The following is a 15,496-nucleotide window of genomic DNA, read 5'->3' on the forward strand; positions in this document are numbered from 1 at the left end:
GAATTACAGTCTATTTTAGGACAGAGTAAATTTTCAAAAGAAGTTTCAAATGTAATTTAGAAACTGAATTAACAATTGAATAGAAAATAGGACCCAACTACATGTTGTCTACAAGAAACCCACTTTGAATATAAAGATATTTATAGGTTAAAGGTAAACATATGCAGAAATATATACCATGCTTACATGAATGGAAAGAAAGCAGGAACAGCTATTTTAATTTCAGACAGAACAGACTTCAAAGCAATGAACATTATCAGGGATAAATAAGGGCATTACACAACAGTAAAGAGGTCACTTTTCTAAGAAGACATGACAATCCCATGACAGTCAACCTGTGTGACATAAAAAACTTCTAGAACTGCAAAGAAAAGAGATGAATCCACTATCATAGTTGGAGATTTTCACACCCCTCTATCAGAAATGGATAGATCCAGCAAGCAGAAAATCAATAAGGACATAGTTGGACTTAGAATACTTACTATCCTGGAAATGGAAGAAAAACTTAAGCAATGTTAATAATAAAATATTTTTAAAATACCTGGGAGATAGTTGATATTTAATGTAACTCAACATATTTAATTTCTGCAACTTATTATAATAAATTAAATCATTAGTTTTAACCTTTTCTGTTTCACAATTTTCTTATCTCTAAAATAAGTCTATGTTTTAAAAAATAATTACAATGATTAATAACTTTTGCTTTAGGAGGTACTTCCCAGCTAAACTGTGTTGCAGAATAATAAACGTCCTAAATTCCCTACCAAGGTCTGAGAAGCAAAGATGAGAAGAGAGAAGAAATAAATTACATTGACCAAATAGGTGTTTGCAGGAGGAAATGTGTGTAATGCTGGAATATTGCTCATGGATTTTGACACAGGGACCAGACTATTGAAGAAATAAACTTAAATGAGCCATGGAAATAGCTGTGTGTAACAAACTAAACTATTCTATTTTAATGTTGCAGTCAGGATAATATTGTAAGGTTTCTAACATTACATGATGTGGCAGGATTACTGCAATTTTTTTCAGTTTCTTTAATTGAAGTATTGTTGATTTACAATGTTGTGTTAATTACTGCTGTACAGCAAAGTGATTCCATTATACATATATATACATTCTTTTTTATATTCTTTTCCATTATAGTTTATCACATATTGAATATAGTTCTCTGTGCTATAGAGTAGGACCTTGTTTATCCATTCTATATATAAAAGTTACATAAGGGCTTCCCTGGTGGCGCAGTGGTTGAGAGTCTGCCTGCCGATGCAGGGAACATGGATTCGTGCCCCGATCCAGGAAGATCCCGCATGCCATGGAGCAGCTAGGCCCGTGAGCCATGGCCGCTGAGCCTGCGCGTCCGGAGCCTGTGCTCTGCAACAGGAGAGGCCACAACAGTGAGACGCCTGCGTACCGCAAAGAAAAAAAAAAAAAAAAAAAAAAAAGCTACATAAGATTACTGTATTTTTTTTCTTTTTTAAAAGTTCATTTATTTATTCAGCAAATTGAGCAATTATTTGCCAGGCACTGGGAATATAACAACAAAACTGAGCAAATTCTCTCCTTCATAACACATGCATTCTGATGAGTGAGGAGTGGGGGAAGACAAAAAATAAGTCGGTAAAACATATAATGTGTTAGAAAAGTGCCCAAAATAAAAATAAACAGTGAAGCAGGACAGAGTTGAGGATAGGAGATTTTACGTACACTGATAAATAAGGACCCACTGAGAAGGTGATGCTCAAATACAGATCTGATAGAAGTGAGTGGACAGGCCATTTGGGAAAGAATCCAGGCAGAGAGAGTAGCAAGTTCAAAGATCCTGAAACATGAGTGTGTTTAATAAGATTACTGTAATTTGTGATTGCATGCTTTATCTACTAATTTCCTTTTTCTCTCCACCATAAATTGGAAAATGTTTTCCAGGTACCTGCAGTGGCTGCTGTGATTTTGAGTTTGATCTTTGTGCCTGGGAGCAGGAACAGGATGATGACTTTGACTGGAATCTGAAGGCTAGCGGCATCCCTGCCTCAGGCACACAGCCGGCTGCTGATCACACCTTGCGAAATTCATCTGGTCATTACATCTTTATAAAGAGCTTGTTCCCGCAGCAGCCCATGAGAGCAGCCAGAATTTCAAGCCCAGTCATAAGCAGAAGAAGCAAAAACTGCAAGGTATGGGGAAAAAAACAGAAATATTATGAACAACTTCTGATGGAGTTAAGTACAGAAAATGAAACGGCCAGCACCAGACCAACAAATGGGTTTGAACGTATTCAACTTGGAATATGTGAGGGAGGTAGAAAGTGAAGTAAGGGTGAAAGGGAAGGACCATTAGAGCTGTTGGAAGAATTTATCCTGTGGATAAGTTCCATAGATAAGGAATTTTGGAAACCATTGGAAAATGTCATGCTTATTATCCATAACCACGGGTAGAACAAAAGAAGCGAAATATCAGTTGTGTCCACTCGGGGAACTTATTGGAATTATGGGAATTTCACCATAAGAAAGAGAATTAGACAATGAGAAATAGTATAAAGTTAAATATTTCCAAGAACTAATATGCGTCATAGTTGGCACCATGATAAAATGGTTGAAGACGTCTTCATGGAAAAGGAAAGACTGAAATTGACCCTTTAAAAAGTAGAATTGCTAGGGGCAGGAAGAAAAAATGGTTTGGCCATTATGCTGTGGAAATTTGAAGAAAACATAAGAGTGTTTAAAGTATAAATAGAGTTGTATGGATCTTCATATGATGACTATGCATTTGCAAGGACCTTCACTATTTATTGTTTGCATGATTGTCTATTTTTATTCCCCAAAGGATTTGAGTCAGCTAGGCTAGGGGCTAAAGTTATCTTTACATATAAATTAAGCACTCAGAGATGACTTCACAGAATCTTGCTTATAAGAGATTAATGCGTGAATACATTTGCCATTTATTTATATTTACAGCAAGAAATGCAATCTCCATAAGCTCTGAACACATGTATTCTGACTGGTGTATTCCCCAATGTCTGAACACTGAAAGGAAAACAAATTATATTCAGAAAGTTGCTAGCCAATCAAGAATCAGGCTGGGAGACAATAACATGATTTAAACCTTTATTATCTTCAAATTGTAATATTCTTGTGTACCTGTCTCCTCAATAGACAGCCCTAACCCCAGAAGGGGACATATTAAATCTTTGCTCGAAGGCTCCCCAGCTGTACCTGTACTTATCACAGATGTTTGTTCCTCTGTTTTATACTGACCATCCTTTACATCCTACCATTTCCCCAGTCTTAAGACATGTTAAACCTTTAGTTTGTGTTAGGAGCTTTCCTGTGTCATCTTAAATTGATTTCATAGTTTAATTCTCAGGGAATAATCACATATCTCTTCTCTCTTCAGGCAAATTTCATAGATTTTCTGCAAGAAAGTGACACTCTCAGAGTTTTAAAGACGTAACTCAGCAGTCCAGAATGGATGTAATGAATCATACACAATTATATTAAACTTTATTTAATCAGTTTGGCAAACACTGAGTTTTAGAAAAGCAAAAAAGTCAAACTGAAATTGTATATATTTCATGTTTAATTTTTAATCAGCTTTTAAGACTAGAACTAATTTACAAATTTCAGAATATGGGTATATAGATTTATAGATATAGACTCAACATATATAAAATCTGGTATGCTGGGGTTTATTTTCAAGAAAATATTGAGTAATTTGAAAGACATCAAAAACAGACTCCCTAGCTTTTCTTTTCAGACTTCCTCTAAGAATGTTCAAAAGATTTTTTTTTTCATACTGTAGTTACTAAGGATCTCATTCATCTCTATTTTTCCCTGGTCCCAGCACTATAGTTCCCACTGTTTTAAACACCTGTGTGAGAATAATGAAGTATGCCTAGGAGAAATGTCAAAAAATTAATGATGAATGGTTCATTTTATGAATATTTATGATATAGATTGAATACAAAGAAGTAAGGAAAGGTCATGCTGGGAATGATTGGGTCTCTCATATATAAACATTTGTTTATCAGGTAAGCAGTGTGCCCTTCCATAATTTCATGAAAATCCTTTCTGTCACTTGACCTTGTGGAAAACTTCAGGGAGAAAAAATCGAATTGGAGATTTTTCTTCCTTTTGAGGGATGGTTGAGAGGTATGAAGGGATGCAGACATAGATTGATGAGGGTAGAGATCAAAACTCTGAGTAACTGAAATTTCTGGTGAAAATGCCTCCTTAGAAGAATTTAATACTTAAGAGATTTTCATTCACTCATGTTGCCCTGTGATTAGGTTACATTGTCATCAAGTGTTCTCTGTAGAAATGGAGTTTAGATGCTTGTTTGCATGTTGACCCAATGGCATCATTCAGAAAATGGCCTCAAGAAGATAAGGAAGTATTTACTCTGACATAAAACATATGGCTTATGCTTTCTGTGCAAATAAGAAGACAAAACAAGGGAGAATACTGGGAAGACCACACCTATGACTGCAAGGGCTCCAGACAGACATGCTATGCCTGTTGGGTAGTTTCCTCTCTTGCCTATTGATGCTGCTCAAGTGGCTGGCCTCAGACTCTTTGTGTTTCTCACTTTGGGACACTCAGGTTTGACCAGTCCTCCCCAAACAAGCCAAAGTGGTCATAGAGCTCATGTTTTCCAACAGTAATGGATTAATCAATAGAAGAAACATTTTTGGATCATAGAATAATACCTGAAATTCAGGTATTATTCATCAGCTAGGAAATTTGCATAGAATTATTTACATGGCTTAGCTCTTCTTGGTGCTCTTTGAAGTATGCATTGCATATATTGTCTAATCACATTCTTTACCCTTTAAACACATTCATTTTTCTTTCTCTAGAATATAATATCCATGAGTGCTAGTCTTTCCAAAATGTGATTTTCCTGTGTGAAGATCACCCACCATTACTCTTTTCCCTCATTCATAAAAAAGACAAGACAAAAGCTTAAAAACACTCTCAGTCCCTGTTGTTCCTAACTCATATTCTTCTTCCTCCTAGAATGTCCCCTGACTTTCTCCATCTGCGTAACAATCACTAAAAATCTGGTAAACTACATCTTTGAAACATTGAAATGTTAATCCCTGGAAATACTTACATTAATTTTTACTTGGGGGTACAACTCTCAAGTCTGCTCTTCTAAAGCGTTTCAAGTAAAATTTAGAAATCGCTATTCTGGTGGTTTTGCTATGTATAGTACAACCCTGAGGATCTTGTAGAACTGAAAATGTGTTTCAAGTGCAAGGATGTGGTAGAATAAGCAATAAAGTACTCTGCTATTTTGAAGAAAATGATTTAAGTTTCATGAGATTAGAAATGATTTTCTTTAGTACCTGATATTTCTTAATCATGAAAAGTCTTTCTATATAATACATCACTTTTTAATGATATTTTTATTCCTTTGACAGTGGATCTTAAGAGTTTGTGGAGGAATCCTACTTTTATAAGTCACAGAAAGGAAGTGAACTCTGCTCATTTTTCAACTAAGTTTCTATTTGATCCTTATTGTACTATTTTCCATGTTTTGCAACATATGATTTAAGGCTGGCCTAACTTCATTCATTGGTAGAGTACTCACAGAGCAGTAGAACATACAGATCTAATTTTCCTTCAGGAATCTGTTAAGAAAGGAGAGGACAATATGATATAATTGAAAATAAGGTGAAATTAATTGTACTAATTATATATAATATTCTGATTCTTGGTTACAGATAATTTTTCATTATCACATGTATGGACATGGCATTGGAGCGCTCACTTTGATCCAGGTGTCAGTCTCAAACCAAACGAAGGTCCTACTTAACCTCACCGTAGAACAGGGCAATTTCTGGCAGCGGGAAGAATTATCCCTGTCTGGTGATGAGGACTTCCAACTCAAATTTGAAGGCAGAGTTGGGAAAGGCCACCATGGAGATATTGCACTGGATGACATTGTGCTTACAAAGAACTGTCTATCATTCCATCACTCCATGAAAGAAGAACTCAAAGTGCCTCTTCCAGCAGGTACATTTCAATTTGTTTCTGTGGTGCTTTTACAGAGTGGTAGGTGGGAAGGAAGGAAATGGAAAAGAAGTGACATAAACACCTAGTAAATCATTGTTTTCATAAAGAAAAATCTTTTTGAACCTAAAATGTTATCTTTCAAGGCTTTACTCATAAACTTGTCTTCCAACATTTCTCCAAGCTTTGGTATATTTACCAGTTCCCCAGTTCCTAGTTTAGTCAATTTCTTCTTAGATCAATAAACTAAGACTCCTTTGTTTTCAGTCTGATTCATAATTCAGTCCTTAGTAAATATTGATTCACTCTTAATACAATATAAGAACATCAAGAACAGACTTACTCAATTTTAATTAGATGTTACTGTGATTATGTTATTTACTTTATTCTTTTTAGACCAATACTTTATTCATTTGAATGTTGAGTTTATATATTTAAATAGTTTAGATGATTGAATATGTCCATCCATTCACCTAAAAATTTAGCGGTAATTTGTCTAAATAATTAGATTATTGGTAGATGTCCAATATTATACATACAGTGACAATATTGTAAGAAGTGGAAATAGCAAGTAGCATTAATTCATATAAAATATTAGAGGATGAGATGAAAATGCAGTATATAGTGTTACAATGACAAAAGAAAAAATTTGGGGACTTCCCTGGAGGTCCAGTGGTTAAGACTCTGCACTCTCAATGTAGGGACCATGGGTTCGATCCCTCACCTGGGAACTAAGCTCCCACATGCTGCATGGTGTGGCAAAAAACAAATTTTATCAGTTGATAATATGGCATATATTAATATTTAAACCATGAGTTTGGAGTAGAAAATAAAAGTGCCATTCATTTTGTATATAAATTATATCTTGTAACTAACAAAAACAGAAGTGCTTTAAGAAGAATGACCTAATTTGTTTGTACTGATTTTTAACATGGTGGGTGGAATGGGGAACACTGCCATTTCTGCCATAACTTCCTCATACATTTTAAAGGGAGTGTTTTAATTTGGTTAAGAGTAGGTTTCTAGATAAATATTTTCCCATTGACACATAGTTAAGCCAGGCTCCTTGCCTGATGTTTCCAGCACTATATGAAATAGTACAGAGGAAAAGAAACATTTCAAGACTCTGTTGAGGGGTAAGTATACTTATGTGAATTTAATGTAAAAGAATTTCAGATACCTCAGACTAATCTACTTTCTTTTTATTTTTTAACATCTTTATTGGAGTATAATTGCTGTACAATGTTGTGTTAGTTTCTGCTGTATAACAAAGTGAATCAGTTATATGCAAACATATATCCCCATATCCCCTCCCTTCTGAGTCTCCCTCCCACCCTCCTTATCCCACCCCTCTAGGTGGTCACAAAGCACTGAACTGATCTCCCTGTGCTATGCAGCTGCTTCCCACTAGTTATCTATTTTACATTTGGTAATGTATAAAGGTCAGTGTTGCTCTTTCACTTCGTACCAGCTTACCTTCCCCCACCCCGTGTCCTCAAGTCCAGTCTCCGTATCTCTGTCTTTATTCCAGAACTGCCCCTGGGTTCATCAGAACCATTTTTTAAAACTCCATATATATGTGTTAGCATACAGTATTTGTTTTTCTCTTTCTGAGTTACTTCACTCTGTATGACAGACTCTAGGTCCATCCGCATCGCTACAAATAACTCAATTTAATTTCTTTTTATGGCTGAGTAATATTCCATTGTATATATGTGCCACATCTTCTTTATCCATTCATCTGTCGATGGACACCTAGGTTGCTTCCATGTCCTGGCTATTGTAAATAGAGCTGCAATGAACATTGTGGTACATGACACTTTTTGAATTATGGTTTTCTCAGGGTATATGCCCAGTAGTGGGATGGCTGGGTCATATGGTAGCTCTATTTTTAGTTTTTAAGGAATTTCCTTACTGTTCTCTGTAGTGGCTGTATCAATTTACATTCCCACCAACAGTGCAAGAGGGTTCCCTTCTCTCCACACCCTCTCCTGCCTTTACTGTTTGTAGATATTTTGATGATGGCCATTCTCACTGGTGTGAGGTGATACCTTGTTGTAGTATTGATTTGCATTTCTCTAATGATTAATGATGTTGAGCATTCTTTCATGTATTTGTTGGCAGTCTGTATATCTTCTTTGGAGAAATGTCTCTTTAGGTGTTCTGCCCATTTTTGGATTGGGTTGTTTGTTTTTTGATATTGAGCTACATGAGCTCCTTGTGAATTTTGGAGATTAATCCTTCGTCAGTTGCTTCATTTTCCAATATTTTCTCCCATTCTGAGGGTTGTCTTTTCATCTTGTTTATGGTTTCCTTTGCTGTGCAAAAGCTTTTAAGTTTCATTAGGTCCCATTTGTTTATTTTTGTATTTATTTCTATTTCTCTAGGATGTGGGTCGAAAAGGATCTTGCTGTGATTTATGTCATGGAGTGTTCTGCTTATGTTTTCCTCTAAGAGTTTGATAGTGTATGGCCTTACATTTAGGTCTTTAATCCATTTTGAGTTTATTTTTGTGTATGGTGTTAGGAAGTGTTCTAATTTCATTCTTTTACATGTAGCTGTCCAGTTTTCCCAGTACCACTTATTGAAGAGGCTTTCTTTTCTCCATTGTATATACTCTTGCCTCCTTTATCAAAGATAAGGTGACCGTATGTGCATGGGTTTATCTCTGGGCTTTCTATCCTATTCCACTGATCTATATTTCTGTTTTTGTGCCAGTACCATACTGTCTTGATTACTGTAGCTTTGTAGTAGAGCTTGAAGTCAAGGAGGCTGATACCTCCAGCTCCATTTTTCTTTTTCAAGATTGCTTTGGCTATTAGGGGTCTTTTGTGTTTCCATACAAATTGTGAAAGATTTTGTTCTATTTCTGTGAAAAATGCCATTGGTAGTTTGATAGCGATTGTGCTGAATCTGTAGATTGCTTTGGGTAGTATAGTCATTTTCATAGTGTTGATTCTGCCAATCCAAGAACATGGTATATCTCTCCATCTGTTTGTATCATCTTTAATTTCTTTCATCAGTGTCTTATAGTTTTCTGTATACATACAGGTCTTTTTTCTCCTTAAGTAGGTTTACTCCTAGGTATTTTACTCTTTTTGTTGCAGTGGTAAATGGGAGCATTTACTTAATTTCTGTTTCAGATTTTTCATCATTAGTGTATAGGAATGCAAGAGATTTCTGTGCATTAATTTTGTATCTTGCTACTCTACCAAATTCATTGATTAGCTCTAGTAGTTTTCTGGTGGTGTCTTTAGGATTCTCTATGTATAGTATCATATCATCTGCAAACACTGACAGTATAACTTCTTTTCCAATTTGGATTCCTTTTATTTCTTTTTCTCTTCTGATTGTTGTTGCTAAAACTTGCAAAACTATGTTGAATAATAGTGTTGAGAGCGGGCAATCTTGTCTTGTTTCTGATCTTAGAGGAAATGACTTCGGTTTTTCACCATTGTGAATGATGTTGGCTGTGGGTTTGTCATATATGGCCTTTATTATGTTGAGGTAAGTTCCCTCTATGCCTACCTTCTAGAAACTTTTTATCATAAACGGGTGTTGATCTTTGTCGAAAGCTTTTTCTGCATCTATTGAGATTATCATATGGTTTTTAGCCTTCTATTTGTTAATATAGTATATCGCATTCATTGATTTGAGTATATTGAAGAATCCTTGCATTCCTGGGATCAGCCCACTTGATCATGGTGTATGATCCTTTTAATGTGCTGTTGGATTCTGCTTGCTAGTATTTTGTTGAGGATTTTTGCATCTATGTTCTTCAGTGATATTGGCCTGTAGTTTTCTTTCATTGTGACATCTTAGTCTGGTTTTGGTATCAGAGTGATGGTTGCCTTATAGAATGAGTTTGGGTGTGTTCCTCCCTCTTCTATATATTGGAAGAGTTTGAGAAGGAGAGGTGTTAGCTCTTCTCTAAATGTTTGATAGAATTTGCATGTGAAGCCATCTGGTCCAGGGCTTTTGTTTGTTGGAAGATTTTTAATTACAGTTTCAATTTCAGTGCTTGTGATTGGTCTGTTCATATTTTCTATTTCTTCCTGTTTCCATATCGGAAGGTTGTGCATTTCTAAGGGTTTGTCCATTTCTTCCAGGTTGTCCATTTTACTGGCATATAGTTGCTTGTAGTAATCTCTCATGATCCTTTGTATTTCTGCCGTGTCAATTGTTACTTCTTCTTTTTCATTTCTAATTCTGTTGATTTGAGTCTTCTCCCTTTTTGTCTTGATGAGTCTGGCTAATGTTTTATCAATTTTGTTTATCATCTCAAAAAACCAGTGTTTAGTTTTAATGATCTTTGCTGTCATTTGCTTCATTTCTTTTTCATTTATTTCTGATCTGACCTTTATGGTTTCTTTCCTTCTGCTAACTTTGTGGTTTTTTGTTCTTCTTCCTCTAATTGCTTTAGGTTTAAGGTTATGTTGGTTTTTTGAGATGTTTTTTACTTGAGGTAGGATTGTATTGAATTAAACTTCCCTCTTAGAACTGCTTTTGCTGCATCCCATAGGTTTTAGACCATCGTGTTTTCATTGTCTTTTGTCTCTAGGTATATTTTGATTTCCTCATTGATTTCTTCAGTGATCTTTTGGTTATTTAGTAGTGTATTGTTTAGCCTCCCTGTGCTTGTATTTTTCCAGATTTTATCCTGTAATTGATATCTAGTCTCATAGCATTGTGGTCAGAAAAGATACTTGATATGATTCCAATTTTCTTAAATTTACCAAGGTTTGATTTGTGACCCAAGATATGATCTATCCTGGAGAATGTTCCATGAGCACTTGAGAAGAATGTGTATTCTGTTGTTTTTTGGATGGAATGTCCTATAAATATCAATTAAGTCCATCTTGTTTAATGTGTCATTTAAAGCTTGTGTTTCCTTATTTATTTTCATTTTGGATGACCTGTCCATTGGTGAAAGTGGGATGTTAAAGTCCCCTACTATATCTGTGTTACTGTCAATTTCCTCTTTTATGGCTGTTAGCATTTGTCTTATGTATTGAGGTGCCCCTATGTTGGGTGCATAAATATTTACAGTTGTTATATCATCTTCTTGGATTAATCCCTTGATCATTATGTAGTGTCCTTCTTTGTCTCTTGTAAAGTCTATTTTGTCTGATATGAGAATTGCTACTCCAGCTTTCTTTTGATTTCCATTTGCATGGATAATCTTTTTCCATCCCTTCACTTTCAGTCCTTTTGTGTCCCTAGGTCTGAAGTGCATCTCTTGCAGACAGCACATATATGGGTTTGCTTTTGTATCCATTCAGTCAGTCTGTGTCTTTTGGTTGGAGCATTTAATCCATTTACATTTAAGGTAATTATCAATATCTATGTTCTATTACCATTTTCTTAATTGTTTTGGGTTTGTTTTTGTAGGTCTTTTCCTTCCCTTGTGTTTCCTGCCTAGAGAAGTTCCTTTAGCATTTGTTATAAAGGTGGTTTGGTGGTGCTGAATTATCTTAACTTTTGCTTGTCTGTAAAGGTTTTAATTTCTCCATCGAATCTGAATGAGATCCTTGTTGGGTAGAGTAACCTTGGTTGTAGGTATTTCCCTTTCATCACTTTAAATATGTCCTGCCACTCCCTTCTGTCTTGCAGAGTTTCTGCTGAAAGTTCAGTTGTTAATCTTATGGGGATTCCCTTGTATGTTATTTGTTGCTTTTCCCTTGCTGCCTTTAGTATTTTTTCTTTGTGTTTAATTTTTGATAGTTTGATTAATATCTGTCTTGGCATGTTTCTCTTTGGATTTATCCTATATGGGACTCTCTGTGCTTCCTGGACTTGATTCACTATTTCCTTTCTTCCCATGTTAGGGAAGTTTTCAACTATAATCTCTTCAAATATTTTCTCATACCCTTTCTTTTTCTCTTCTCCTTCTGGACCCATATAATTTGAATATTGGTTCATTTAATGTTGTCCCATATGTCTCTGAGACTGTCCTCAATTCTTTTCATTCTTTTTTCTTTATTGTGCTCTGTGGTAGTTATTTCCACTATTTTATCTTCCAGGTCACTTATCTGTTCTTCTTCCTCATTTATTCTGCTATTGATTTCTTCTAGAATATTTTTAATTTCAGCAGCTGTGTTGTTCATCACTGTTTGTTCTTTAGTTCTTCTAGATCTTTTTTAAATGTTTCTTTTATTTTCTCCATTCTATTTCTGCAATTTTGGATCATCTTTACTATCATTACTCTCAATTCTTTTTCAGGTAGGTTGCCTATTTCTTCTTCATTTATTTGGTTTTGTAGATTTTTACCTTGCTCCTTCTTCTGTAACATATTATTTTGTCTTTTTTTTTTTTTTTCTTTGCTGGGTGATGCTGTATTCCTCTCTTACTTGTTGTTTGGCCTGAGACGTCCAGCACTGGAGTTTGCAGGCAGTTGGATAGAGCCTGTTCTTGGTGCTGAGATGAGGACCTCCAGGAGGCCTCACTCTGATTAATATTCCCTTGGGTCTGAGGTTCTCTTTTAGTCCAGCATTTTGGACTCACAGCTCCCACCATAGGCGTTCCGGTCCAACCTCTGGCCTGGGAACCAAAATCCTGCAAGCTTTGTGGCACAGTTAAAAAAAAAAAAATGAAGGAGGAAAGAAAAAAAGGAGCAGTACAATATCAAAGAATAAAAAATAAAATAAAATTAGAAAGATAAAAAATATATTAGGGAAAATATCACTGTAATGGAAATAACTGCAACAAGGTACAATAAATCCACAACAGAAAATATAAAAAATTTTTTAAAATTTCAAAAAAGGGGGTGGGGAATAAGCCAAAAGGACAGACAATAACAAAGTATAAAGAATAAAATAAAATAGAAAAATAAAAGATTTATTAGGAAAAATAAAAATATAAAAGAATCAATAAGAATGAATCTACAAGGTAAAACAGAACCCCAGTCTAAAAGAGGTGGAAAAAAAAAAAAAAACCCTTGGCTGTGGGGGCGGAGTTTAAGTGGGGCTGGAACTTAGGCAGGGGCATGGTTTAGGGTGGGGTGGGACCTAGGCAGGTGGGGGAGCGATGTTCAAGTATGTGGCGGGTCCTCTGCTTAGTACCTGTACAGAAGGGGAGAGGCAGCATGTCGAAAGGAGTACCTCTGGAGTGTGGAGTTCTGGAGTTTGGAGATAAGGCGCTGGGTGAGGGTATGTGGGTGGGGTTTAGGCCCAGTGCATTGGAGGGGATCTCCAAGTGTAGAGGTGGGGCCCTAGGTGGGGGTGTAGGGTCAGGGCTTGGACTCTACGTGGCAGGAGGGAGGCTCCGAGGGCAGAGGTTTAGGCCCAGGAACCCACAGGCTCTCCGGTGCCTAAGTGGACAAGGAAAGCACTGGCCGCGTTCCCTCCTGTTCCTTTGTGCCCCTCCCCCACCGTCTCCACCAGGGTCTCCCTGTCACCCTTCTACCCCTAACCGTGGGTGGGTTCCGCTGGGTGTAGGAACTCCTACCCTCCCTTGCTGCCCCTCAAGCGTGCTGATCCCAGAGGTCCGGCCTTTACTTTTACTCCCCGCTTCCCTCCCTCCCACTCCCTCAGGACCTGCGTGGCTGGAGGGGGCCTCAGTGGGCAGAGGATCAGGCCCGGGATCTCAGCAGGTTCCTGGGGGCCCAAGTGGGCAGGGGAATCCTGGCCACGCTCTCTTTTGATCCTCTGCTCTCCCAGCGGTTCCCCAATTTCCCCCTTTGGGCATGGGATCCCTTCCTCCCCCCCAGCCACCCCTCAGGGGCACCTGCCTCCACTTCTCCTCCCCCTTCACTCCCCCCATACCCCACATCCTACCTGGTCACTGGGGCTTCCTCCTGTCCCCTTAGGTGTCCGTGGTCCCCCACTGGTGCCTGGTAGGTGCCCTAGTTGTGAGGAGATGCGAATTCCGCATCCTCCTAGTATGCCAACTTGACTCCACCCCTAATCTATTTTCTTGAGAAAACCTTCACCTTTCATTCTGTGTAGGAGGTTTGTTGGCAGCTATGCTAGCTCTTGTACAGGTCTGGCCTTTTAAATAAGAAATTTTTGATCGTAATAAAAAGTAATCTCATAGCATCCAAGTAGTGAGGGAGCAAAAGTTTTATGTTGAACCACATTAAACTTTAGCGAACAACTACTAAGTGGGATGTCAGAGGAACAAACCAGTCTCATTGGGAATTTAAAATTTTTAAATCTGTGAAATCTGGAATAAAGTTTCTTAAACAAAAAAAGCTTCCAAAAGGAAAATTTAAAAATATATACAAAGTGGTATAAATTATATATTAATTATAAAATTAAGGGCATATATTGCTAGAGTAATTTGTATATCCTTTTGCTATTTTAGGTGTTTATTAAAAATTTTGATGAATAGAAAATAGGAGAATCTCTGCTCTTAAGAATATCTCAACATGGTAATGGAGAATGGGAAAAACATCTCAAATAACTCTAATATTAGGTTGGATATAATAAAGTGCCAGGAAAAATATATAAAACTTTATGAGGATGTAAAGAAGATAAAACATCCAGTGGAGGGAGCTAATTTGAGACTTCTGCACAGGATGGGCAGGAGTTTGAAAACACACTTGGAGCTCATAGAAGGGAAACCCTTTGCGGCACAGGGAGACCAAGCGTGAGCACAGTTGGACCATATAATGAATGAGGTGGGGAGAGCACTGTGGGCAGGCCCTAAGGCACAAGGCAGAGCAGAGATTGTGTCATGCAAACCTTGGGGGTGGATGTGGGCGGGTAGTTTGACTGAAGCAGGACCTTGTGTAGAAGTATCTCAGATAATTTCCTTTATAAAGCTAAACTGGGTTTGAAATGGGAACTACACTGGGACCACCTTGAGTATCAATTTTTTTCCTCAAAATGAACATACACTGAAAGGATACTGAATGGTCTTAGAAAACAAGCATACAAAAAAGAATGAAAGAATACAAAGTGAGCCCAAAAGAGATACAGTATTCATTCATCGGAGGTATGATAACTGGTAGGGATGGCTGCAGTAGAAAGAATCTGAGCCAAAAAAAAAAAAAAAAACAATGAACTGAAAAAACCAATTGCCATTATTTATATTATCAGGAGCGTTCTGAAAATTGAGGTGAAATAATTTAATGTTTTCCTAGCTATCTCAGCTGTGACGCTTACATTCAAATGCAGCAAATAAAAAAAATGCTTATGGAGTTAACATTCCTAAAAACTACTCGATGTACCTTTATGTACCTCCAGAAATTCAAAGTATATGCCTTTCTCTTGGTAGGAGTGAAAAGCTAAGCATTTTCAGACTCAAACTGTGAAATGATTCAGAAAAACTGACTGCATCGTGAGATCAGAGGACTCTTTTTGGAGTCTTTGACATTTTAAAGGAAGGCAGTATGTATGTGTACATATATGTATATAAGTGTATATATGTATACACTTGTGTATATAAGTATATATGTATTTAAATATACCTGGCGGGGTATCCTGAACAAATAAAAAGGAAAAGCCAAACTGATTTTTATTGATCTTAATGAAAGTTGG

General features: G+C 36.8%; 1 protein-coding gene across 1 annotated transcript in view; it reads left to right on the plus strand.

Moving 5' to 3' along the window:
- Positions 1–15,496, plus strand: part of MALRD1 (MAM and LDL receptor class A domain containing 1) — a 593,611-nt gene that overhangs the window by 260,347 nt on the left and 317,768 nt on the right. The window contains exons 26-27 of the mRNA XM_060003111.1: positions 1,927–2,174; positions 5,726–6,017. Coding sequence (XP_059859094.1) covers positions 1,927–2,174; positions 5,726–6,017 — 540 coding nt within the window. The remainder of the gene's footprint in view (positions 1–1,926; positions 2,175–5,725; positions 6,018–15,496) is intronic.

Source organism: Delphinus delphis, chromosome 2 (genome assembly GCF_949987515.2).
Source record: "Delphinus delphis chromosome 2, mDelDel1.2, whole genome shotgun sequence".
NCBI classification, from domain to species: domain Eukaryota; kingdom Metazoa; phylum Chordata; class Mammalia; order Artiodactyla; family Delphinidae; genus Delphinus; species Delphinus delphis.